The 27,804-nt window shown below is 37.3% G+C and overlaps 1 protein-coding gene across 1 annotated transcript; it reads right to left on the reverse strand.

The window, feature by feature from the left end:
• Nucleotides 1-1,354: 1,354 nt before the first annotated feature.
• Nucleotides 1,355-27,804, reverse strand: LOC102918100 (vomeronasal type-2 receptor 116-like). Its single transcript, XM_006988326.4, has 6 exons — nucleotides 27,590-27,804; nucleotides 10,368-10,659; nucleotides 9,213-10,019; nucleotides 8,349-8,576; nucleotides 7,179-7,302; nucleotides 1,355-2,280 (listed from the first exon to the last, which is right to left on the reverse strand). The coding sequence occupies exons 1-6, from the start codon at nucleotides 27,802-27,804 to the stop codon at nucleotides 1,355-1,357; spliced, it is 2,592 nt and encodes an 863-aa protein (XP_006988388.3).

Consider the following 27,804-nt stretch of genomic DNA (forward strand, 5'->3'; position numbering starts at 1 on the left):
TGGAAGGTCTGGAGTGCAGAAAATCTGGTGACCAGACAGTGCCAGCTGAGGACTGCCAGCACTGGTCTTTCTGCAGAGTCCTCACTGTCTGGGTTCATATGTGTGGCAACTTCTATGATAAGGAAGCTTAACTAGAGGCCATGACCCTCATGCAGACATTTTAGAACATCTATAAGCTACTATTTGAAGGGACCAGGTAGCTGAGTTTTGAAGATAAAAAGACAGATTCCCTATGCATGATGGGAATGCATCATGGGAAGAGTCCTGGGCCTTTAGAGACAGATAAGGCAATAGTAGTACAATCTTATGGAGACCCTGTATGAGCTATTCCTTGCCTTTATGACTTCTAATTTAAACTTCTTGAATTAGTCTTCCTGACTGGTCTCACATTCTCAGACATGATGTGAACACCCTGGTTCACATACACTCAATACACAGACAGGCACTGGGGCACAGGATCTTGTGCTGATTTCATCTGAATTCCTAGGTACAGAGAAGCCTCCACTTTTGTGGCTGATAATGCCCTTCTGGATTGAAAGCCTTTCCAAGTCCGTGTTGTGAGTTGAAGGAATACACAACAATATAATAAAGGGTGATGATCGGTCGAGAAGTGAGGAGATAAAGGCTGCTTAGATATTTAGTGTCAAAACAAGAAATGAAAACAAAGTGAGCATAGTTATAGCTACACATTTTGTCTACATCAGCAAAATTAAAGAGTGCCTCCATGCATTGACTGCAAATTGGCTGTTCTGGTTGATGTTTGTAATTGGGTTATAAAATGAGGTCCTAACTTAGTATGTAGTAATCTGGTATAGTATAATCATAAAAGGATATACAGCATGTAAAGAATTTGAATTTCATTGGAATATAGTAATATACCATAAGAAAGCATGATAAATTGGTGAAGTGTCTTTAGGGCTTCAGAAAAAGAACACTATATTAACACAAATATGCTGTATTGAATGTTAAATACAAAACGTTGAAGAATATTTACATACATTACTTGAATATGTTTTTGATCACCCACAGTTGATAGAATAAATATTTTTTGGAATTCTGTTGTTAAATGAATAAAATATGTGAATGATCCAAGTGCAAGAATTCACAAATTATGTTTCGTCAGCAAATGAAACCAAAACACAAAAGCAATAGTCAATGCAAGAGGAGGACTCAACATGAAGCTTGTATTTCAATGTGACAAAAATATGGATACAGAATTAATGTAGCCTAATATGATCACCTAAAGAAATGAGAGCCTAGGGGATCAAATACCAAATTATAACTTTGTATGTGAGTGTTCAGACAGTGGAGAACAATCATGCTTCAAAGCTCTTTAATTTAAAAAACATGGTAGCTAGTTTTCAAGGTTTTTCCTCCTAGCGTATGTTTTCTCCCTAATGTGATGAAGTGAGTTCCTTTCTGGCCTTAACAGTATGATGTAGCACTTGGGGGCAAAGATGATGCCTAAGAGTGATGTACTGGAAGCCAAGATAGAGAGGACTTCCATAGCCACCATGACCTTCCCCTTGGTGCTATGGTAGACAGGGAGGAAGCTGACCCAGACACTGCAGAACACCAACATGCTGAAAGCCAGGAACTTGGCTTCATTGAATGTGTCAGGCAGATTCCTGGACAAAAAAGCCATAAAGTAACTCCCTAGAGCCAGTGTTCCCAGGTATCCCAGGATGCAGTAGAAGGCAATAGCTGAGCCTTTGTTGCAAATGATGATGATGTGTCCATGTTGTGAATGAGCATCTTTGTCAATAAATGGAGGAGAGGTTGCCAGCCAGATTCCAGAGAGAACAACTTGCAGTAGGGTGCAGATGGGAATGATGAAATTAGGGGCCCTTGCTATCAGCAGCCACCTCCTCATTCTCCCTGGAGTAGTGATCTTGAAGGCTACAAGTACAGTTACAGTTTTGGCCAGCACAGTGGAAAGAGCCACAGTGAACAGAAGTCCAAATGTGTTCTGCTGTAGGATACAGGTGACTGTGCTAGGATGGCCAGTGTAAAGCAAGGGACAGAGAAAACAGAGGGTCAGAGTGATGAGCAGGATGTAACTGAGATCCTGGTTATTGGCCTTGACAATGGGAGTGTCTCTGTGCTTCAGAAACACCCCAAGCACAACAACTGTGAGTGAGGAGAAGCCCAAGGACATGAAGGTGAGTGTCTTCCCCAAGGGGTCATCATAGGCCAGAAATGTCACACTTTTCTGTAGGCAGTAGCTCTTCTTTGTATTTGCATAGTGAGTTTCTGGACACTTCACACACTGGTCCACATCTGGCAGAAATGTAGGTGTTTATGAGTGCATACTCGTTTCCCCTTTTATTCTAAGTCAGTACCCTGCTCCTGAACATTGAAATGTTATCTGAACCATCTTGCTTTTTTTCATATACAAACACAGAAGGATTAAACTCCATTTGCCTTCTGCTTCATGCTGACAGAAATTAAACAGCCCCAGTGCTTTCTCTGTTGTTACTCATATGGTATCCTCACCTTAGTGACACTGTTGTATCTGTTCTATAAGTCATTAGAGCACTGATATACATTGCATGAACCTCATTTGGCTCTGAGATTGCCTCTTCATCAATACATCTGCATTCTAAAGAGGACATGAGAATTCAGTGTGAAAGACAGAATGTACTTTGACATCCTATTCTTACAACGATATTCTTTTATATGTATCCTAAATGTACCTGTATTCATAAAGTCCATGATGCTCTCTATTTCCTCATTCTTTGAAGGATCCTGAGTCAATTATTATTTTTAAATTATCAGAGCCTTGAAACACTTCACCAGTGAGACTGTTCTCATAATTCTGTACAACACTATCCATGTAATGAACAAATAAGAACTGCTCATATATTCTAAAGTATCCATGGAACAATATTTGAACACTTGGTTCCTGACATCTTATTAATTTTCTTAGATTATTGCCTGCTATGGATTTTTCTCTCATATTTTCATTACATATTTCTATATGCCTTTTTGTTTTCAATATATATTTAACTGTCTTTATGTCATCACATTTCCATTCATACTCCCTATATAATACATTCTGATCTTGATTTTCCCCTCTGTCTGTGATAGCTAATTGGGAAAACTTGGTATTCCTTTACAAGTGGGCATCAATTGCAGAAATGGTCTTGGTCAGGAGTGGGAGCTCATGTCCACGTCTTCGTCTGCATGCTTTGATACCATCTGGATTTAGCCTGGGCAGGCCCTGTGCATGCTGCCACAGTCCCTATGGGTTCTTATGTGCCTCAGTTCTGTTGTGTAGACTTTATTTTTACTTTGGTTGATACTATTAATGAATTTAAGAATTAATTCAATTTTTAGAAGCATTAAATCTCTTTGTCAATACATTTGTTTTTCTTCCATTTCTTCAGCTTAAATACCTATGCCCATTTCATTTATTTGAAAATAAATACATCTATTTTTAATTCGTGTGTGTGTGTGTGTGTGTGTGTGTGTGTGTGTGTGTGTGTGTGTCTTCTACAGGTCTAGAATCCATGAGCATCCCGGCCCTGAAGCGACCAGTATAGGGCATAACTGGAGTTACAGAAGATTGTGAGCCACCATGTGTGTCCTAGAACCTGAACCTGGATCCCTGGAAGAGCAGCCAGTGCTCTGAACTTTGGAGCCATCTCTCAAGCCCACATCATTAGTTTCTGAAGTTATATTTTTACAATGTATTTTCATGTCTCTCTTCTCCACTGTTACTCCTTCTCGTCTGTATTTGGAGTATTTATTTTGCTCTTAATGTCCTAGGTCATAATAAAAGCTTCATATGCAGAGCTCCATCTCTTTTTAGAGAAGGGCATGTAATATACAAGCTATGAGAATTACTCCATACAATATTAAGCATGTTCCTTTATGGAATAGTTTCAGATTACCCTACAGTATTTGAGTAAGTAGCATATTGAATTTTTCAACTGTCTAATATTTGTGTGTTATTCTCATCCTTGGCCTTCATTTTCTTTTAATGCCTATTTATTAACATGTAGCTGTGTGGAATTTGCCTGTGGTGGGTAAAGTGCTCCTCCTTTGTGCAAATGGAACTAGTACATGAACCTCGTACTTGTCCAGTGTGTATAAGTCATACACATTTAAGGTAATGATGAGATGCCCCATCTTTTCAACCTCAATATATTTGCTAAAAGAATTATATCTATGTTTATATATAGTGTGAAAGCATTCCAATTATAAAAAAATAAAAATTAAAAAGTCCCTATTATAGAGATAAATAATGTAATTACATAATTATTTTCTAAATAGTAATTATGCAATTAAAATATTCCAGGAAAAAAACAACAATTTTTCACAAAATTTTTAGCAAGATAAATCTGTGTATGACTTATCTTCTTATTCCACATAATGACACAATTACACTCACATGCAATGGATTTAGATTTTATTTTCTATCTATCTATCTATCTATCTATCTATCTATCTATCTATCTATCTATCTATCTTTTTGTCTATCTATCTATCTATCTATCTATGTAATAAAATATAACCATATGACCTACTATATTTTCAGAACCATTCTGGTCATGAGTAATTTGGAGGTGTAAAAGCAAAAAACCACAAATGAGTCCTTATTGTGAACACTATGAAGAGTTCATATTTAACTGAAGTGTGTTCAACTCTGTGGTGTTATTTAATGAAAATGGGCCCCCACAGGTTCATCTGTTAGAATACTTGGTTCCCACTTGGTATATTTTGGGAAGTATTGGGAGAGGTGGCCTTATGGGGATGTGTGTCACCAGGTGAGGACTTTGGGGTTCAAAAGAACTAAAGTCATTCCTGTGCTCTCAGTGCCTTGTGCTTGTGAAGGAAGATGTGCTTTCTCATCTTTTCAGGCTGGCATACCTCTGCTTCCCCATCCTAGACTTGAACTTTCTGAAATAAAAATCTCCAAGTTAACTGCTTCATTTTATAAGTTCTATTGGTCACTGTTTCTAGTCACAGTAATAGAAAATAAACTGATATCAAAGTTGGTATCAGGGAGTGATCTATGGCCATGATGATCTCACCATGATGTTTGTTAGGACAAATGCAGAAGAATTGGGGACTTTGGACTAGAAAATCAGTTGAACACTATAAGTAGATATTCATAAGCCATCCTAGTAGGAGCTTGGAAGACAGTAGTACATAGGACAATTCAGAATATGGAAGTCCAGGTCAAAAGACTTCAGAGAGGAACAATATTTGCAACTTGGTTTGAGAGCATTTCTGTGACCTTATCCTAAAAATATGACTAGGGCTAAATAAGAAATAGTGGGATTATTTACTTGATGGAGGGCATTTCAAAACAACATAGAGTTGATGTTCTCATGTGGTGGTTAGTGATCAGGCTTATGCAAGCTTACAATGAAAAACCATTGAGTGGGGCAAAAAAAAGCCCACAAACAAACAAAAAGATGAACAATAAAAGCCAGAATGTGTGGTCAGAATAGGAAAAAGAGCACCAAGGAATGCAATACTGGTGCTGAGGTTTGTGCTGAAAGATAAAGGCGAGGCCTGATCCACATTCAAATGAAAGGAGGAGTATGTTTAGGGCAAGATGCCACCTAGCTAAACTTCCAAATGGTGAGAAGAAAAGAGGTGAGGAATTTTCTTCTCTTAAAAAAGCAAAGGAACCCTGCTTCAAACATTATTCAAGGATGCCAGACTCCATCCCACAGAAACAGCTGTTGTCCATAAGGTAGCAGCTGTAGACTCATGATAGATACATATTTAAAGGCTACTTAGGCCAGACATGTGGCTGAAGAGTCCACACATATATAGTGCATGAAGGTCCATTGTTTGAAGCTGTGAAGGTTAAGATTGGTTTATTTTGGAGAATTCAAGTTTCAGATATGTCAGCACCAGGAGATATCTACCAAGAAGAGGTTTAGATAGAGAGTGGAACCAGCCTACAATAGAGGAATATGCTGAAAGCAGTGAAGCTGGAATGGAAAGGTCATCCAGGCCTTTCACAACAACATGGACCTACAGGCCTAGAATTATTCCCTGCTGCGTTTTGGTCTTGCTTTTGTCTATTATCTCCTCATTATGCCTCCATTTCTTCATTTAGTAATCCTAATATTTATTCTGTGCTTTGGAAGAAGTATGTAATTTGTCTTTTGATTTTGCAGGGAGCAAAATTTATGAGAATGCCTTGAGTTTCAGTGAGGCAATATTTCAAAAAGTACTGAGATAGTGAATGACTATGGAGACTTTGGAACTTAGATTAAATGAATTTCTTAAAATTATGTTATGCTCATGAGAACACAGGTGTTGGGAGTAAAATGTGATATTAACAAGAATGCCTCTCATATATCATAAATTGCCATGCATTCTGCCCAGTTGCTGAAACTCTTTGGGAAGGAATAGAAGGTTTCCCCTGGTTGAAGAGACATGTTGCTGGGGAAGGGCTTTAAGAATCATGCCGTTCACAGTGTGTCTTTACTGCCTCCTTCTTGTGGATCAGTATATGGGTTCTCCACTGTTCTTGTTGTCACACGGTCAATTCAGTCAATTATGCAGACATAGATAGATAGATAGATAGATAGATAGATAGATAGATAGATAGATAGATAGATGATAGATAGATAAGTAGATATTGCTAACTGGGAATGAAGTGGTCTTTTGAAACTGCCAAGCCCATCCTCAGTGACAGATCTCCTTCAACAAGGCCATACCTCCTAATCCCCAACAAATTGTCCTTCAATTGCAGACCAAGTATTCAAACATATGAGTCTATGGTGGGCTTTTCATTCAAACCACCAAATATGGCTATGCTCTGCCTTCATGGACTGTAACCATCTGAAAATAGAAGTCCTTCTTTTATAAGTTGTTTGGGCATGGTGCCTTTCATATCAATAAAAAAGACACCAAGACAAGCTGCATGGCGAAATGAAGCAGAATACTGTGGTGCTGGAACAGTAGTTTTCTGTAGGAAGTCATGTCCACAATGGTTCAAGAACACAAAACAGTATAAATTTCAATGTGAAGGGTGTGTTATTTCAGTGGAAAAGTCAAATGTAACCCATGGTTTGCTAAGAGCTAGAAGAAAGAGGATTGTCTTCACTGAAGTGAATTGATTACAGTTCACTTACAGATGTTTTTCATTTACTTAGATATTGCAGATGTGGACAGCTGTGAATGTTTTCTGCATGATTGGCATTTACCTGTCTCATTGGAAATTTCATTCTCTGGGCAAGGGGTACAGTCAAAGCAACAGGCAGGTTTGCCCTCCTGGTGAGTTTTTCTGAATCCGGGATCACAGCTTTCACTGCATACAGACTGAGGAATCTGAGAATAATAAAATAAATGTGAGCAAATATTCAGGTTTTTATGGAATGTGTAATAGGCAGATTGTTTTCAAATATGGAATCATTAATTTGTTTTTATTCTCTCTAAATGCAGATAGTTGAATTGTTTCTACTAGTAGAATGGGTCATTCAAAGGTCCATGTGGTCAGCACTTGGCTTTAATAACACAGATTTGTTGGAAAATTGTTGAAAGATAATGAAGCAGAGTATAGAGATTAAAAATTCAGGTCCTTGGTAACATGTCTTGGTGAGACTAAAAATCTACTGTCTCTTGACTCCTGGATACAAAGACATATACATTTTTCTTCCATAGTATTGGTTCATCTTGTCAACTTCATAGGTCTTAGAACCACTGTGGAAACCAATAAGTGAGGATTATTGTAAAAAGTTTCCTAGATTATGTTACTTGTGTTCAAAATCCTCTCTAAAGTAGGTGACCCCGAGTTATTGGCCCTGGTCCCTGAATGAATGAAAATGAAGAAAGGACGATAAGAGTAGCCTTCAGCTATCTCTGCATCCTGACTATTGATGCAATGTGAATAGCTACTTCAATGCCCTAAAAACATGGCTTCCTGAAGTGATTGAATACACCCTAGAACAACTGTGAGCCAAGAAAAATGATCCTATATTTTTCATCAGGTAGTTTTTTTGCAACAGCAAAATCAACAAATAATACATCTGCACATTCTAATCATGTTTTATATTGACAGAGGTCAAAAAGAAAAGACCAACTGATCACTGAATGAAACCTTTCAAGATGGGATCAAAATAAATATATCAAGTGATTCATAACAATAATATAAATAATTCTGAATTAGATACTATATTTATGACATGAAATAAATGGACAGATTGGAAAATAAATAGTTCATCCACTGAAATTAGGTATGAAGACAATTCTTTATATTGGTAGTCATTATGTGTCTATAAATGGGTCCTGTGTGAGAAGTCAAGGGTCATTAAACACAGAAATATATTTTTAAAATTTACATACAGGTCAAAATACTGAAGGATGATGAACCCCACCTCTGTTAATCCTGTGGCCCACTGCATCATGTGAGAAGATAAGGACAATTTCTGGCCCTCTGGAGCATTTGGAGAAAATGTTCCTACTTTTGCTTTTATCCCAAGACCTTTTGGGAAATTCCAAAAATTGAGAATGTCATATTGTACATGTGATTGCTTTTTCTGATCCAGAACCACATGGTTTCCAGCATGATTGATGAATTGTGTTTTCCTTAAGAAAGGGTGAAGCTAAAAGAGATGCATGCTGTTATCTTACATAATCTCCAGAGAAGTACAATAGAGGCAGAATCAGGAAATATCTCTTATTGATTTTAATCCCTATTGTGAAAAGCACCTTTAATATAGGTACCAATCACATCAAACAAATGATACCAGAGGATAATGCAAGCATCTTTATGCTTCTAAAACATTCGAATCAGTTCCATTAGAAAACTTAGAACCAAGCACTCAGAGTGTGCATAGAGAAAACTTTCCCCTTTGTTGAAAATACAGTCAAACCCAACTAAGTTTTGAAAATATTTAGAGTTCACTATGTAAAATGAATGATTTTTATGAATGATGATTTACATAACATAAGCATCTTAGAAGTTTTCATATCCATTGAGACCATCTCTGCCTCTGACTTTTCTGTTGTGTGAAATCTCTGAGATAAATAGACTTTTTATTTTGAAAATATTTCCTAGAAATATTGTATGACACTTTGCAATACAACTACATAAGGACTTAAAACAGTCTACTCCTTGCACAGTCTTTCTTGTAGAGTTTTCACAAAATAATCTAAAATACATATTGTCTAGTTTGATTATATTTATAACACTTAGTGTGTGGTGTTGCTGATGTTATAACACACAACAGCACCATTACCTGCCAGGGGAAGAATTCCATCTCTTTTCCTTTTCCATGAGATTGAAATTGTACTTGATTGAGCATCATCTCATGTAGACTGTGGGCCACAGCATACACTGCATTGTACACATTGTAACTCTCTTCACTCATGGTCATGTCAAATATGTTCCCTGGCAAGAATCCCAAGGAGGCATTAGGCAGACAGTTATCCACAATTTTACAATCTTTTCTCAAAAATGAGCAATTGAAGAATGAGTGCCACAATACATGAAGAATAATGTCTTGTGGGTATTTGAAAGGATTGGCTGTCTGAATGAAATCTGTAAAATTATAGATGTCCTCCTTATGGTGTGAAAAAATAAGAGCCCCATGCAATGAATCTAACAGCAAATAGTTATCAAATTTGGAATGATCCCAGTATGAGCTCAGGACCCAGACTTTCCATGTAAGTAATTTCTGCTTAATATTTACTATTAAACTTAATAAGGAATCAGTGTCCCCATAAATAATAATCACATTTGCTGATGATTCCAGGATCTGCACCTGATTTTTCCAGGATGTGGTCATAAACGAACCCCTGATAGCTAGGATCATTTCCACAAATGCTATGCAGACTCCATTTTTCTCCATCTCACTTCTCAAATCTGACAGAATCTGGGCACCTTTGTCATCATCTATGATGAACAGCCCAATCCAGTTCCAGTGGAAATGAAGCATCAATGATACAATGCCAAGAGTCAGAGATGTGTCTTTGGGGGCCACCTGGTACAGGGAAGAAAACTTTCTTTGTTCACTGAGTGTAGTATCAAAAGGCCCAAAAGTAAGCTGTAGAGAGAAACAATCAGAAAGAAGAATATTGTCATGAAAATGAACTCAATTCTACAGCAATGGTTTGAAGCCTGTAGACTTCACTGCTTTGAAGGTCAAACCTGCCTTCCTATGGGTTTTCCAAAAAGTCCAGAAAATATTCAGAGGTTCAACAGTGTTCTGTCTAGACTCCACCCTTTCCCTTCCCTCCATTCGAAGCTAGAGAAATACAGATGCATCACCAACTGTCTGCATCATTACCCTACCCATTCAAAGTGATTTAAGTTTCCCTGTTTTTCTTTACAGCCACCTAAAATGTCACCAAGTAGAACTGACATCATGTCCTATCCCATCACCTTCTCTCACCTGTGGATATTTGTAAAGATCCAGCAGTGTCCCTATGTATTCTGATATTGCCCATGATGGTCCCGTAAGTACAGCAGCTGACATGCCCGCTCTTGCACATCTGTAGTTAGATTGAGCATAACCAGGACCTGAAAATGTACCAATAAGATTGGCCAGAGTGTATCTTTGACCCTCAGGGACATTCTGGACAATGAATCCCAGGGACGTGTTTGGTAAAAAATAGGGATCTCTGTTGATCTCCTCAATGGCAAACATCATGGCCAAAATACATTGGTAGTTCCTCAACTTAAACCTGCACAGAAGGTAGAACAATATTTACTATGAATATTCACACCACAACACATGATATATGTGTAAGTTTAGTGCAACAGGTTTTACAATTTGAATTATTCTGTTTCCAAAAGTCCATGTTTAAGTATCTTTCCATCATTGGCTAGAATTAGAATAGGAGTATTGTTTCTTTTTCTAGTATTGAAAATAGATTTTTTTTCATACTGTATATTCTAATTACAGTCCCCCCCACTAACTCCTCCCAGGTCTCCTCACATCCTCTCCCGCACAAATACACACCATTTTCTTTCTCATTAGAAAACAAGCAGGCATCTAAAAATAATAATAAGTTACAATAAAAATAAACAATCCAGTATCAGACAAAAACAAACAAACAGAAGAATACGTGCCAAAGAAAAAAGAAGACCTAGAGAGGCAGAAACACACATATTAAAATACACAGAAAATTTAAAAAAAGCAATGTCAGAAACTCAGTCCTTCAAATTTCCTGCTTCGCCGGGCGGTGGTGGCGCACGCCTTTAATCCCAGCACTCGGGAGGCAGAGCCAGGCGGATCTCTGTGAGTTCGAGGCCAGCCTGGGCTACCAAGTGAGCTCCAGGAAAGGCGCAAAGCTACACAGAGAAACCCTGTCTCGAAAAACCAAAAAAAAAAAAAAGAAAAACAAATTTCCTGCTTCACTGACAAATCTGCCTCATACTCTAGGCCTGTAGGCTGAAGACGGGTGTCTCAATGTTGCAGAGGAATTTTGAGTGACTGTCTAGGAGGTAAGATATCTGTGTCATGTTTGGAGTTGTTGAAAGTTGTTTGCAATGCACTTTTGTTTACTTAAATAATATTATGTCTCTCTGGGGTCTTTGATGGAGGTGAAGACTAGATAGTTACAGTTGCAGTTCTCCTTAGTTATAATAGAAAGTAGATTATGTATAAATCTTTGGAGTCACTAAGATGGATGGGTGGTGGGTGCTTTCTCTGAATTTGCTAAATGTAATTGGACTGAATATTATAAATGTAATTCTTACTTGTTAACTTTTTGTTGTGTGTAGTTATACTGTGTTAAAGTTAAAACCTTTCTTTTTATTTAGAGAAAAATAGGGAAATGTTGTAGAAATGTTGTAGACTATTATTTTAAGGTATTTTATTTTGTTTATGTTTCAGTTGTTTAACTCTGTGAATCCGTGTTACTTTGCCTGTCTAAAACACCTCCTGGTCCAATAAAACTGAATGATTATTTTTTAAAAAAAAAAGTCAGAAACTATAATATGCATACAAAAGACATATAAGGTTGAAAAAAATTAACCTCCAAAAACACCATTGAGCTTTTATTTTTTCCCCATCTGTTACTGAGCTTGCCCCCCTCAACTTAATAATACCTTCAAAGAAAGGTGCAGTACCCCTTTCTTTGAAGGCAGCTGAACAGGCAATGGACCAACGGCTTCTGGTGTGCAATGGAACAGTAGCTGAAACATTACTCTTGAAGGAGTAAGTAGGCTGAGGGCGTCTATCCTCTCAATAGTAGACTGGTATTTAATAAAGGAGATGAAACCACCCACAAGCTGAGACGAATGGGATGCCAAGATCAAGCCACTGACAAGATGAGAATAATGGGTAGTCAAATTACAAAACCACCACCAATTTCCAGAATTTAAAATCCGGAATCATGACAGGACACTGGTGGAATTCAGGTTTATCTAGTAAATGGAATAATTGCACCAAATGTGAGGTGAGCTGCTAGCCTTGTGTACATCCTACTTCACAAATGAGTCTGTCAGATATGCTAAGCCTGTGAGCTGAAGATGATGCCCCAATGTTGCAAAAAAGCCTTGGGTGACTGTCCAGGCAGCTGGCTGTTTCTGCCAACTCACATTTTTTGGAAATCTCTTGTTTGCAATTCATGTTTAACTAGGTAATATTATTTCCTACTTGGGGTTCTGAGGGAGTTGAAGATTAGATAGTTATAGTCATAAATTTCCTTGTCATGAAATTTCAGGAAATAAACTCATTAAGGAGATATAAAATGTAAAAATTTGAAAGACATAATAATAAAGTTTTCTGTTGGTAATATAAATTAGGGTAGAAAGTGAATCAGGTACATATTGGACTCACCAAAATAAGAGAGATAATGGAATATTTTCACTGATTTTGCCAAATACAAATAGACAAGATCTTGTAAATGCAACTTTTGCTTGGTAAGTATTCCATTATATGTAATTTAATTATGTCAAAGTTAAATTTTCCTTTTGAATTAGACAGAAAAGGGAGAGTGCAGTGGGATAAAGCTCTTGTACATTGGTTTAATAAAATGCTGATTGGCCAGTAGCCAGATAGGAAGTATAGGCAAGGCAAGAAGACTAAGAGAACTCTGTGAAGAGGACGGTCAGAGTCAGGAGTCACCAGCCAGACACAGACACAGACAGCTCTCAATTGCCATAGACAGAGTAAACAAAATATTCCATGATAAAACCAGGTTTAACCAATACCTATTCACAAGTCCATCGCTGCAGAAAGCACTAGAAGGAAAAATCCAACTTAAAGAACTTAGATACACACATAAAAACCTACACAATGGATAGTCCCATACTAACAAGTACCAAATATGCGGAAGCACACATACCACCACCAAAAAATTACAGGAATTAACAATCACTGGTCATAAATATGCCTTAATATCAATGGACTCAATTCAGCTATAAAAATACACAAGCTAGCAGAATGGATACAAAAACAGGATCCACTTTTCTGCATACAAGAAACACATCAACTTCAAAGACAGACATTAACTCAGACTAAAAGCCTGGGAAAAGACTGTCCAATCAAATGGACTTAAGAAGCAAGCTGGTATACTTAACCTAATATCTAACAGTCTAATAAATAGACTTTAAACTAAAATCAATCAAAACATGATTAAAAATTACTTATTTATTTATCACAAGAAGAATCCACCAAGATGAAGTTTCATTTATGCCCCAAATTTATTTATTTACTATAGAAGTTCATCTGAACATTTATGCCCCAAATACAAGGGCACCCACATTTGTAAAAGAAACATCAATAAAGCTTAAATCATACACCATTTCCCACACACTAGCAGTGAGAGACATCAACACCCTACTCTCACCAATGGACAGGTCTGCCAGACAGAAACTTGACAGAAAAATGAGTGAACTAACATATGTTATGACTCAAATGGACATAATACATATCTACAGAACATTCCATCCTGAGAAAAAAGAATATACCTCCTTCTCAGCACCCCATGGAAACTTCTCTAAAATTGACCACATGCTTGGACAAAAAGAAAATCTCAACAGATTAAAAAAATTGGAATAACCTCCTGTGTTTTATCTGACCACCATGCCTTAAAGTTAGATTTCAAAAACAAAAAATTACACAAAGCCTACAATAACATGGAAACCGAATTATGCCCAAGTGAATTACCACTGGGACAAGGAAGACATAAAGAAAGAAATTAAAGATTCTCTAAAATTCAACTTAAATAAATGTACAACATAGCCCAACTTGTGGGACACTACAAAAGAAGTGCTAAGAGAAAAATTCATAGCCTTAAATGTCCACATAAAGAAGATGGAGAACTCTGGTACATATACACAATGGAGTACTACTTAGCAGTAAAGAACAATGGCATCATGAGGTTTGCAGGCAAATAGATGGAAGTAGAAAATATCATCCTGAGTGAGGTAACCCAGACACAGAAGGACAAACATGGTATGTACTCACTCATCAGTGGATATTAGATGAAAAGCAAAGGACAACCATACTACAACCCACAGCTCCAGAGATGCTAGCAAACAAGGAGGGCCCTAATAGGCATGCATGGATCACCCTGGGAAGGGTAAATAGATGAGATCTTCATGAGCACACTGGGTATGAGTGGGGTAGGCAATGGAGGGCATGGATGGGGGATGAGAACATAAGGGAATGGGAAGTTTGAGCTGGAAGAGGGGTAGAGTGGGAGAGCAAGGAGAGAGATACCATGATAGATGGAGACATGATAAGAATAATGAGAAACAGAGTGCTAGGGAATTTCCCAGGAATCCATAAGGATGACCCCACCTAGACTACTAGCAATAATGGAGGGGGTGTGTAAACTGACCTACTCTCATAATCAGATTAGTGTATACCTTAACTATCATCATAGAGCCTTCATCCAGTAACCTATGGAATCAGAACCAGAGACTGGATCTCAGCTAAGCAGCAGGCTGAGCCTCAGGAGTCCATTTAATGAGAGAAAAGAGGGATTCTGTGAGGAAGGGGCATCAAGATCATGATGGGGAAACGTATAGAGACAACCAAACCAAACTAGTGGGAACTCATGAATTATGGTCCAAAGGCTATGGAGCCCCCATGGGACTGGACTAGGCCCTCTACATAGGCCAGACAGTTATTTAGCTTGAACTGTTAAGAGGCCTCCTGGAAGTGGGATCAGGATCTGTCCCAGGTGCGTGAGCTGGCTTTTAGGAGTCCAGTGCCAATGGTGGAACACCTTACACAGCCTTGGTGTAGGAAGAGGGCCTTGGACCTGCCTGAACTGAATGTAGCAGTCTCTGCTGACTCCCCATGGGAGGCCTTGCCTTGGAGGAGGTGTGAATGGGGTGTGGGTGGGAAGGGGAGCCTAAGGGGTGGAAGGAGGGAGGGAAGGGGGATCTGTGGTTTGTTTGTAAAATAAATAGAAAAAACTTTAATAATAATAAGAGGAAATACAAACAAAACAATGCAAAAATTAAAAAAAAGAATACTTTATATAACTATCAAGTCTCCCTTAGAGAAAACTAGTTTTCTGTTTACCACTGGGTTAGGGATGGGGACTTGTGATAGCCTTGCAATAGTTTCTGAATTAAAAATGGGGCTTATGTCCACTTCCCTGCTCAGCACAGGCCCTGCATCTGTCTTATACTGGTACAGGTCCTGGGCAAGTTTCTGCGTTTATCTGAGTTCACATGTGCAGCAGTCCTGCTAGGTTGAGATGACTTTGTTTCCTCAGTGTTGTCTATCTTCTCTGGCTCTTACAATGTTTCCCCCTCTTCTACTGCAGCCTTCCCTGAGACACAAGGGAATGAGTTTTATGAATGCATCCCATTAGGACTGACTGTGCTACACTTGCAGGTAACTTCTCTGATGATGGCTGAGTAAAACACGTATCTGTGTATATAGCAGAATGCCCTATGGAGTCATTTTATTTGTACATTCCCATAGCAAAACAATAGTATTTGGCTTCTGCCTAGGTCTCTGGCCTATTTAGTCTCATGTTCTTGGCCACTTGAACAGTGTTGGATTCCATCTCATTGAGTGAACTTTAAATCCAATCAGATGTTGGTTAGTTGTTCCCACAAATTGTGCTGCTATTGTACCAGTGTATTTTGCAGCCAGGGAACCATTGATGATCAGAGCAATTGTCTCTAGGTTGGTATTTACCTTTCTCCTTTGGTAGCATGTAGAGTCCTTTCTAGTACCTTGGACGCTACTCCATAGGAGTAAACACTCTAGGTCGGCACCAGCTCAACTTCTGTGTTCAATATGTCATGTCGATGTTGTCTTCAGCCTTACCTACATTTTGTGTAGAGCAACCAATAGCCTTAGTAGTAGCCGGGGTGTTTGGGCATTTCTATAGGGCACATTTGGCCAACAATTCAATTAACCTATTACCAGATATATAAGTTTCATTTTGTGTTAAGAAATGTCTAGTTGTGACTGTGTCTCCCCTTTTATTTGTATGTATGTATGTTTTAAGAAGCTTCTACTGTATTAAGTTTCCATATGACTAAAATGGCCCTTTGTTTCATTTCTTTAGCATGTTGTATAACCCCAGGGTCTCAATAACTTGAGCTCCAAGAGGGATTATTGTAGTTGCTTTGTTCCTGTGATAAATTCTAACCAAAAGTTAGGATGAGGTCTTCAAATAGCCTGGTATTCAACTTGCAATCTGCTCAACTACAAGAAATAAATGTTTCTTTGTCAAGCCACCAGTTACTAAGACACTGCTTAATTCAAGAACACCAGGTTATTCAATATGTCTGAACAACAGTTGACATTTCTATAACAGTTCATTTTTATATGAGTGTTTGTGTAATATGTGTACTTATTGATCTGTGGGGTGTGTTTACACAAATGGATGCTAAACTAAAAACAACTTGATATGGGTATCATCATCATACACCTTATTTAATACTATGCCATTTTGTAGCTTGTGGGAGGCCGGGAATTCTCCTGCCTCTGTAGCTCATTTCAGCAAACGAGCAACAGGTTTACACAAATTCACTGCAGTGCCCTCCTCCCCATTTGCAATCTGCAGATGTAAACTCAATTCCCACAGTTGGAATGCCAGAGTGTTACCTTCTGATCCACTTACTCATTCCCTTAGTATTAGTCACTAGGAAAGAAAATAACTTGCACTCTGTAATGACCAAATTTCCACACACATGGGGGAATATTATGACATTTCACATGAAAAATATAATAGTCATAAAGTTTTGTTTCATTGGGGTTGTGTTTTATAAATCATTCTTTGATTTGTGTGCCAAAGTTCATTCCCATACTTTTGACATACTTTTAGTGATTCATGAATATGCAATGCTATTTTCTTCATGTTGGCAAACTCTGTAGAAAAGGAGATGAATACCTTCTTAAACTCATGAGACAACAAAGCAGGCCTGGCATCTGTGTGTACAGAATGATTCAGAGGAACCCTGGCTGTTTAGTAACAATCTAAATCCATAAAAACTAACTACTGAGATAGTTATGATATGAATCAATGCATAATTATGGAAACCAGTGATATTTGGAAGAAATACTAGAACAGGATAAATAAAATTAAAAATGCAAGTCAGTTAGGAATATAAAATAGTAACTGTGTATCACAGTTTTTGTCTAACAGTGTGAATACAGGGCTTGGGAGAGAGCTCACTAGGGAAGGGCTTGCATTCCAGCATGAGGACCTGAGTTTGATCCCTCATGATTCACTCAGGGCACAGTAGTGAAAACTTTCAGTTCCAGTTTTGGAGCTATGGGTAGGGTGGATCCCTAAATCTTGCTCTCATATTTGTTTAGCCATTTCAGTAAACTCTCTGGCAGTGTGAGATCATGCCCCCAGAATGTGGCTGGGTCCACAAGAAATGCAACTTAGATACCCAAGGAATGCTGATTCATACCATAAAGATACATGCTCAGCTATGTTCATAGCAGCACTATTTGTAATAGCCAGAACCTGGAAACAACTTAGATGTCCGTCAATGGAAGAATGGATGGAAAAAAATGTGGTACATATACACAATGGAGTACTACTCAGCAGAGAAAAACAATGAAAGCATGAAATTTGCAGGCAAATGGATGGAATTAGAAAAAAATCATCCTGAGTGAGGTAACCCAAACCCAGAAAGACAGTCATGGTGTGTACTCACTCATTAGTGGATTCTAGATATAAAATAAAGAACAATCAGACCACAACCCATAGAACCATGGAGGCTATATATATAGCATGGAGGTCCCTAGAACGACTGTAGCTTATAAAAAATTTCGGTTTTACTCAATTATTGAAAAAAATAGCCAAATGAATGGAAACACATGAACTATGAACCAAAGGCTGAGGGGCCCCCAGGTGGATCAGGCCCTCTGAATAGTTGAGACAGTTGATTGCCTTGATCAGTTTGGGAGGCAACTAGGCAGTGGGACAGAGTCCTGTGCTCATTGCATGAGTTGGCCGTTTGAAACCTGGAGCTTATGCAGGGACACTTGGCTCAGTCTGGGAGGAGGGGACTGGACTTGCCTGGACTGATTCTGCCAGGTTAGTCGCAGTCCTCTGGGGAGGCTTTGCCCTGAAGGAGGTGGGAATGGGGGGTGTGTTCGGGGTAAGGAGAGGGGATGGGAGGGGGGAGAACAGGGGAACCCGTGGCTGATATGTAGAACTGAATGGTATTGTAAAATAAAATAAATAAAATTAAAAATAAAAGACAGAGAGGAAAAAAAGACCACACACACACACACACACACACACACACACACACACACACACACACAAAGAAATACAACTTAGGGTGACTGCTATCAACCACACTCTGGCACACACTGGTATATGTACACTGGCACAAACGTGCATCTACACTAATGCCACCTTCTAACAAAAATATCCACCCCACCACCAATGAAAGACAATGTTACAGCAAAAGCATGGAAATGGTAATCCAAGCAGAAAGGACAAGAAACCAGCTCTTCTATTATCTGACCAAAGGAGTTTCCATCCAAATATACTCAGAAGATACAGATGATATTATCCATAGATCAGTAGGACAAATTAAAGCATAAAGTGCCATCCACATACAGAGAACAATGTGTTTCATCATGGCAGTGCATGAATAGCCAGGGGGCAGTGGCACATGCTATTAATCCCAGCACTAGGGACACAGAGCCAGGTGGATCTCTGTTAGTTCTAGGCCAGCCTGGACTAAAGAGCAAGATCCAGGACAGGCAACAATACTACAGGGAGAAACCCTGTCTCAAAAAAAAACAAGGAAGGAGAAGAAGAAGAAGAAGAAGAAGAAGAAGAAGAAGAAGAAGAAGAAGAAGAAGAAGAAGAAGAAGAAGAAGAAGAAGAAGAAGGAAAAGAAGAAGAAGAAAAGAACAAGAAGAACAAGAACAAGAAGAACAAGAACAAGAACAAGAACAAGAAAAACAAGAAGAACTAGAACAAAAACAAGAAGAACTAGAACAAGAACAAGAAGAACGAGAACAAGAAGAACAAGAACAAGTAGAAGTCCAAGAACAAGAACAAGAACAACAAGAACAACAACTAGAAAAACAATGAGAAGAACAAGAACAAAGAGAAGAACAAGAAGAACAACAAGAAGAAGAACAAGAAGAACGATTAAAGAAGAACAACAAGAAGAACAAGAACAAGAAGAACAAGAAGTGCAAGAAGAACATGAACAAGAAGAACAAGAACAAGTAGAAGAACAACAAGAACAACAAGAAGAACAAGAAGAAGAACAAGAACTAGAAGAACAATAACAAGAAGACGAACAAGAAGAACAAGAAGAAGGAGGAGGAGGAGAGTGAGGAGGATAAAAGAAGAAGAACAAGAAGAGCAAGAACAAGAACAAGAAGAACAAAAACAAAAACAAGAACTCAATTGTTGCACCAGTTTTTGATCCCACCAGCAGTGAATAAGTTTCTCCTTTCCCTAAATCCATGGTCCTGTGTACTCCTTTGTTTTTAGAAGTGTGCATAGCAACTTTGACCATTATGAAAGCTAGCCAGCAATGTTGCAGCTTCCTGTTACTCTCAGTTTGATTTTTTTATATTCATTCACTCAGGTATATTTTCTTCAGAATGGGAACTTACCATTAAGTTCTTGATGGTAAACAAGAGCAATAGTAATACCCTGAAATAGTTGGGTCTTATGTTGAGGTCACCAATACACAAAATTTAAGTTTGCATAGGTGGATGCAGAAATAAATTTTCCTTACTCTACTCAGTAGCGATTCAGTGTGGCTGGCACGTTTTTAAAAAAAAATTCATATTTTGACCAATAGTATTATTCTCTCTTTGACAAAAATCAGGTGACTGTATGAGTGTGGGTTTATATGTCTTTATGTATTCTCAATTCTATTCCATCGGTCAATCGAAAACATTGTTTTTGTACTGAACAGCTCACCAGGAGAAGGCTTTGGGCTGCACTGTGATCCCAAACAGCTGGGGCAGTCCTGTCCAGCTAATAAAGACTTCCTTTGGCTTAAACCCACTTCCAAGAAATCTTCTCTAGTGAACACCACACAACAATATCTTTTTTTAATCTTTCATTGTCTTAAAGATTTTATTGCATCTGTCTTTCACCTCCTTGGTTACACTTATCCACTGATTCTTTATTTGGGGAGTTTTTTAAGAGGGATTGGTTTCTTGATTTCTTTCTCAGTATGTTTAGCATTTGTGCATCACATTTTCTGTGAGGCTTTTGTACCCTGCTGTGCTACTAAATGTCTTTATCAAGTGTATAGACTTCTGAGACAGACTTCAGGATCTTTTCTGGTATTTCACTACATCATCTGCAAGTAAAGATGCTTTGGCTCTTTTCCTATCTCTAACCTCTCTGTTTCTATCATTACCCTTATTTCTTTTGGTAGGAATACAAGTTCTATGTTAAACAGAAGTGGTGAGGATGGATCTCTTTGTCTTTTTCAGAAGTTTATTGAAACATATTCAGTTATTTTTTATTTCTGTTGATGCTAGCTGTAGGTTTATTATATGTTACTTTTATAGTACTAAGGTACATTCTTTGTATCCCTAGTTTCTCCTAGACTTTTATCATGAAATGCTGTTGGATTTTATCAGAGGCCTTTAATCCATTTAATCAGCTGATCAATTTTCCTGTACTTTAGTCTCTTTTTATGGTGTCTTACATTAATTTTGGAATGTTCAACCAGCCTAACATATCTTGGATGAGACAACAAGATTATGGCATATAACCATTTTGGTGTGTTCCAGAATTTAGTTTTCAAGCATTTGATTGGTGTCTATGTTCTTCAGATACTAACCTATGCTTTTTCCATTTTTGGTTGAATCTTTGTATGTTTTTGAAATCAGAGTAATACTGCCTGATTTCATAAAGTGTATGTTCTTTCTTCTCATTTATTGATATATTAGTGTAAGATCCTCTTTGAAAGTTTTGTACAAATTTGCACTGAATCCATCTGATCTTGATTTTTTTTACATAGAAGATTTTTAATTAATGTTTTGATCTCACTGGATGTTATGGGTCTATTTAACTTAATAATGTCATCTTGATTTAATGTTGGTAGAAAATATGTATATCTGGAAATTTATCCATTTCTTTAAACTTATCCAATTCAGAGGAACATATATGTTTTAAATGTCTTTTTACAATTCTCCAAATATCCTCAGTGTCTGTTATAATGTCTCCCCTTCCATCTCTAATTTTATTAATTGTGATTCTTATTATGATATTATTATAATATATAAAATAATACAGTTATCATAAAATTTATTAATTTTGATTATGTTTTTGTTAATTGGCTCAAGTTTTGTCAGTCTTTTATCTCTAGTTTCATTCATTCTTTGTATAGATTTTTCTATTTGTAGGTCATTAATTATTGCCCTGATTTTGCTGATCTCTTCCCACTTGCCTTTATGACTTGTTATTTGTTCTTATATTTTCAAGGCTTTCAGGTGTCTCATCAAGTTATTAATTTGTGATTTCTCAGACTTTCTGATGTGGGTTCACAGTGCCCTAAAACTTTCCTCTTATGACCATTTTCAGTTTTCCCACAGGATTTGGTATCTTGTGATTTAATTTTCACTCAACTCTTAGAATTTTTCAAGTTCCTGTTTCATTTCTTCCTTCAATTGAGTTTGATTCAGTTTTGTGTAACTTAACGTCCATAAATTTATTTTTCACATTTTTCTTTTGTTGTTTCTATCCTGATTTAGTCTGTGGAAGACTGATAGAATGCAGGATGTGATTTTAATTTTTCTGTATTTCAGAGACTTGCTTTTACGTTAATATATGGTCTATTTTGCAGAAAGTCCCATGAACTGCATGGAAGAATGTGTATTCTCTAGCTTTTGGTTGCAATGTTCTACAGGCATATGTTGCTTCTATTTGATTTTGCAGAACTCCAAATATAGATGACCACAAAAAGCTTTACAATGTAATAAAATAGTAGTGACAGTTAATATACTGGGCCACAAAAGGATGCAGAAAGCTGCAAATGAGAAAGATGAAGTCACATTTAAAGGGAGACCCATCAGAATAGCAGCAGATTCTTTCAGTAGAGACTAGAAAACCACAAGGGATGGATGTTCTACAAGTCATGAAACAACACCAGTGCTCAAGCAGACTAATATAAACAGCAAAACTGTCCCTCATAGTAAGTGGGAAAGGAAATTTTTTCATGATAAAAGAGGTTGAAGGAAATTATCACCACTAAACCAGTTCTACAAAGGAAACAGGAAGGAATAGTTAGGTCTGAAGAAAAGGCTAAATATATCCAAGATGGTAGGGAGCAATGAACAACTCTAGAATACTGAATAATAGACATCTAATAGAACAATTAAAAACAACAACAACAACAAATGACAGGAAGTAATACACGACATCCAATAGTAACTTAATGATCTCACGGACAACACAAATAGATTGAATCAGAAAACAATACCCAGGATTTTTCTGTCTCCTAGAAACACAATTCACAACCATGATAGCCCTCAATTAGAGTTCAATGATGGAAAAAGAATCCCAAGCAAATGCAAGTAAAAACTTAGCATGTGTATATCATGAGGTATGATAACTAAGGCATCAAACAAAACCTACTCAGAAGAAATGGTGAAGCATACTTTCTACTCATTAAAAGGAAAAATCCAACAATAGGGCATTACATTCTAATCATGTACACATTAAACACAGGAGTCCCCAACTTCACTAATGAAACAGTATTACATTCAAAAGCATAGATCAGCCCCAAAACAGAGATGGTGAGTGATTTCAATTCCCCACTTTCGACAGACAAGTAATACGGAATAAAAATCCTAAATAGAGAAATTCTGAAGTCAAAGAACATCATAAGTCAACTCCATCTTTATATTGAACACACCTAGTGCATTACCAATCCTCTAGATAGCTGATGTGTTTACAGAAATTACTGCTGGTCCACTATGCATATAGCAGCCTTCAACAACACACCCACATGAAACAATACTTTCAAAATGCCCTCAAAACATGGGTATTCTGGCCCAGAAACATTATTTTATACACACCAATAGGCTATGATGCTCAAAATCTTGAGAAGACAGTTTCAACACAAAACATATTAGTTTAAAAGCTTTAAAAAAAACTATAGAGCTCAGATGATGTAAATAAGGACTACTTTATGTTTCTATGCATTATGTACACATCAATGCAATAAATGGGAAAATGATTCTCTGTTTCACTGTGAGCACACAGATGTGGAGCTTGGTATTTTGTTCTCATGGAAACTAAGATACCAATCCACTGTGGTCAACTAAATAGGATTTTATATTCTCTCCCAAATTTATTAAATATAATTTTTAAAAAGGTATTCACAAACTGTGTTATTTTATTTGGTCTACTTACAAAGTATTTCTTGCACTTAAGAGCATCAAGAAAGATTTTTCTAAAGGAATGCTATTGTTAAATATATAAATATTTCTTTGGGTTTCCTTAAACTTTCTATATAGTCCAAGCCTGCCTTGAAAACTGGTCTGTGCCAAACAAATGCTCAGATTATAGGTGTGCACCACAACAATATCCAGCAACATACTTGGTTTGGATAGTACATGGTTCATGGTTTGCAAGAAAATGTATATTTATTATGATTAAAGTTGAAAGGAGAACATATTAAACTCCATAATTTAATCATTGTACATTTTTACATATGACAATTCATCATTCTCTGCCCCATAAATAGATATTGATGTCATGATGATAAATATATTCAAAATTGGCTTAAAATTCTATGAGCTTGTATAATATTACTGAGAACCATGGCAATTCAAAGCTTAAAGAAATCAGTGCAAATAACTGAGGATTAAACAGAAAAGATGAGCCATTACTGAAAAATATAGCTTTGATAATTGATAATTATTAATATTTTAAGAAGTATGAGAATGGTGTCAGAATTCACAGACTGGTCAGTAGGAAAAGCAGGAAAGCATCAAGATTCTGAGTGGGTTGCTAAGTGTTTCCAGCCTCACATCATTTGCACTCTATAGCCAGAGAGATTCAATAAATATTCATTCATCTGAATAAAATAGATGAAGGTAACTCAGTATACAACTTGATATTTACCTAATCTTTTTATTTTCAGAGAAAACCCAATCATTGAAAGTCTGAATTATTATGAAAGGAAAAAGCTGTAGTATAATTAACATGTTTTTCCCCTTGTTATTTTAGATTGGGGATTCATGACCAAAGATGAACAAGAATAAAAGATAAGCAAATTGGTGAATACCCTGTCATCATAGAGCCTTCATCCAGTAACTGATGGAAGCAGATACAGAGATACAGAGCCAAGCAACAAGCTGACCTCCAGGAGTTCATTTCAACAGAGAAGAGGGATTCTATGAACAAGGAGCATCAAGATCATGATAGGGAAACCTACAGAGACAAACAAACAAAACAGGTGGGAACTCATGAACTTTAGACCAACAGCTGTGAAGCCTCCACGGCACTGGACTAGACTCTCTGCATAAGCTAGACAGTTGTATAGCTTGATCTCCTTAAGGGGCCCCTTGGCAATAGGATCAGGATCCATCACTGGTGCATGAGCTGGCTCTTTGGAGCACACTACCTATGGTGGGACACCTTGCACAGTCTTGAGGCAGGGGGAGGGTCTTGGACCTGCCTCTACTGAATGGACCAGGCTCTGCTGACTCCCTGTGGTAGGCCTTACCTTGTTAGAGGAGGGAATGGGGCATAGGTAAGGAGGAGAAAGGCTGAAGGAAAAGAGAGGAATCTGTGGTTGGTATGTAAAATGAATTAAAAATTCCTTAATTATAAAAGATAAATACACTTACTACAATTAAAAGTTCTTGGTTTTTTTACACCTTCAGAATGAAATATTGTAAATATTACAATAAACCTTACATTCTAAAATATTTTCAAATAATCTGTAACCAGATATTTATGTCCTCCAATTTGAAAAATCCTGAAAAATGGTGACTATCCGAAGTAAACTAGAAAAAATCCTAAAATCTGACTTTTCATGTTCATCTAGTACATGAATTGTTTCAAGTTATTGATACACAAATGCACACATAACTGATGCAATGCAGCTTGGACATACTAAGTCAGCCGTATTTCTAAGTTAGTGTTAAGGAAAAGCACATTAATATCCAGTGAGAGAAACTATATATCATTATTACTTTGCAGGGAAATAAACCACTGTGCATAAAAGATTCTATAGTGTGCATCAACATGTGCTTATGTAGATTAATCTGCTTTAATCAGGTGGTAGACATGTTTTGTACCTATTAGACATTTTTCTGTACTTCTCAAATATTTATTGACCATCTTTCAACAAGAAAGTAAAATCCAGTTAGATAATTAGTCAACACAAAAAGAGTGAAATAGAAAATAATGCTACCCCCACAACTCATGATCTTTTGTAGTTATGACAATGAAGATAAATATACTTATAATTCTACCATTAGAACATGAGGAAATTTAACTGGAGAAGGACAGAACAATACACTTTTGTAATTACATACATACTTTCCCATACCTGTGTAAAAAGTTTAGCAAAAGCATGAAAGCAGTTGTGATCCTTGCAGTGTATATAGTTGCATGTGCCTCACTCTCTATGAAAAGCATAATTTAAAAATGAGTTGTCTAAATCAAACACATTGGGTTTTGTAGCTTTTATAATTGCAAGTTTATTTTAGTTCTATTTTTTCAATCATAAGATATTAAATCAAACTTACACAACACTCTCTTCATTTACATATTAGACAACCCAGCCACAAAGAACTCACATTATTACAGTATCTTTGGAGGCATGGGGGTGCTGCTGTATAAGCTGAAGAGGGACTTAGGCTGATGCATAGTGGTGCCTGAGCTGCTGAGTTTGGAGAGCAGAGAAGAAGAGGAGGAACGGGAATAACAGGGACACCATTATTAACAGGACAGCAGTAAAGCAGATGCATCTCCTTCCTGCATACAAAGTCAAATATCTAGTAGACCATAGAGCTACTTAACTTTACTTGAAGTAAGCAATGATCCCTGGAGCCAGTAGACTTTTCCACAGAATATTTTATCTAGATGCCAATTTTAAAATTTCCCCTGCTGCCTTCATTGTATCATTTCAGAATTAACCTTTTACAATATCCTTGATGTAAAATGACATTCCATGCTTGAACATTTTTCCTCTTCCATTGCTGAACTGGTAACTTTCTTCACAGCCACAGCTCAGTAGACACAGTATTGCCATACTGACATTTATCCATCCTCAGTCTTATGTTTATTTTAGGTGATTTTCCACCCATTGCCTCCAACCTAACTCTTGAATATGTATTTCCATGTTGCCTTTTTTGAGTTCAGACTTGAGAGTAAGCTGCACTTCTCATTTTCAGACACTTATTGTGTGATTACCCACAGCTATGAGCATGTCAGCCTGAGATAAAACACCCCTGACATCTTTTAAACCCTAACATACCATTTTTTCTCTCTAGCAGGACCTAAGATACTCAATTAGACTTGTCTGACACTATGTCTTAATCTTGCATCTATGAGAATACGTAGAAGCAGTCCTCAGAGGCCCCATCACAATTAAGGGGCACACAGAAACACATTCATAACAATGAACAAATACACACTGTATTTTCATGGCACAAACAGCTAAGTATCTAAGTTATCAGATAATACAAATATTAGATGTCCGATAAAAGAATCTGAGACAGATGAAGGTATTTCTAAAGGAGAACGTTGGTCCGAATGTCTATTTCTGACATCCCTGCTCCCAAATCTTGAGCAGCAAACACACATAACACTTGTCACTCACACACAACGAAATTGCTGGTCACTAACTCCAGTGGCATTCATTTCTTCTCACATTAGCACAGCCTGACTTCTAGAGTCCCACTAAATACTCTATCATACTTTTATTATCTAATCCATCTACAGTAGAGGTAATATTGAAAACATCCAAATCCTGAGGAGTAAGAGGCTTGGCTGAGAATACAGGGGATATTCCCCCTTGTCTACTGTGGGAAAAAAAGGAATAAAACCCAAATTCCCACTTCCCCCTTAACAGCACAAGATGAGTCACTAAGAAGACAGCACAAGAGAAGAGATCTAGGAATGGAAGAGAGGAATAATGCTTTTGGAATCCATACTTCCCTCGGGGCATATGAATGCCAAATTTAGATAATGAATAAATGGAAAAAAGACGTACTCAACCATAAAATCTCTGTTAGATTTAGTCATCCGCCAATCAATTGTTTTGTTGAGTGGATAGATAGCATATGCAGGAAAAAACCCAGTAATCACCACATTTCCTTTACCAATTAAACGGTAATTCATTCTGACTAAGCACTCACTGCTGTAGTAGGAGCACTCAAGGACAGGAATCTGCAGAAAGCAAGAGATAAAAATCCAAGAGAACAGCAT

This window comes from Peromyscus maniculatus, chromosome 1, assembly GCF_049852395.1.
Source record: "Peromyscus maniculatus bairdii isolate BWxNUB_F1_BW_parent chromosome 1, HU_Pman_BW_mat_3.1, whole genome shotgun sequence".
In the NCBI taxonomy this organism is placed as follows: domain Eukaryota; kingdom Metazoa; phylum Chordata; class Mammalia; order Rodentia; family Cricetidae; genus Peromyscus; species Peromyscus maniculatus.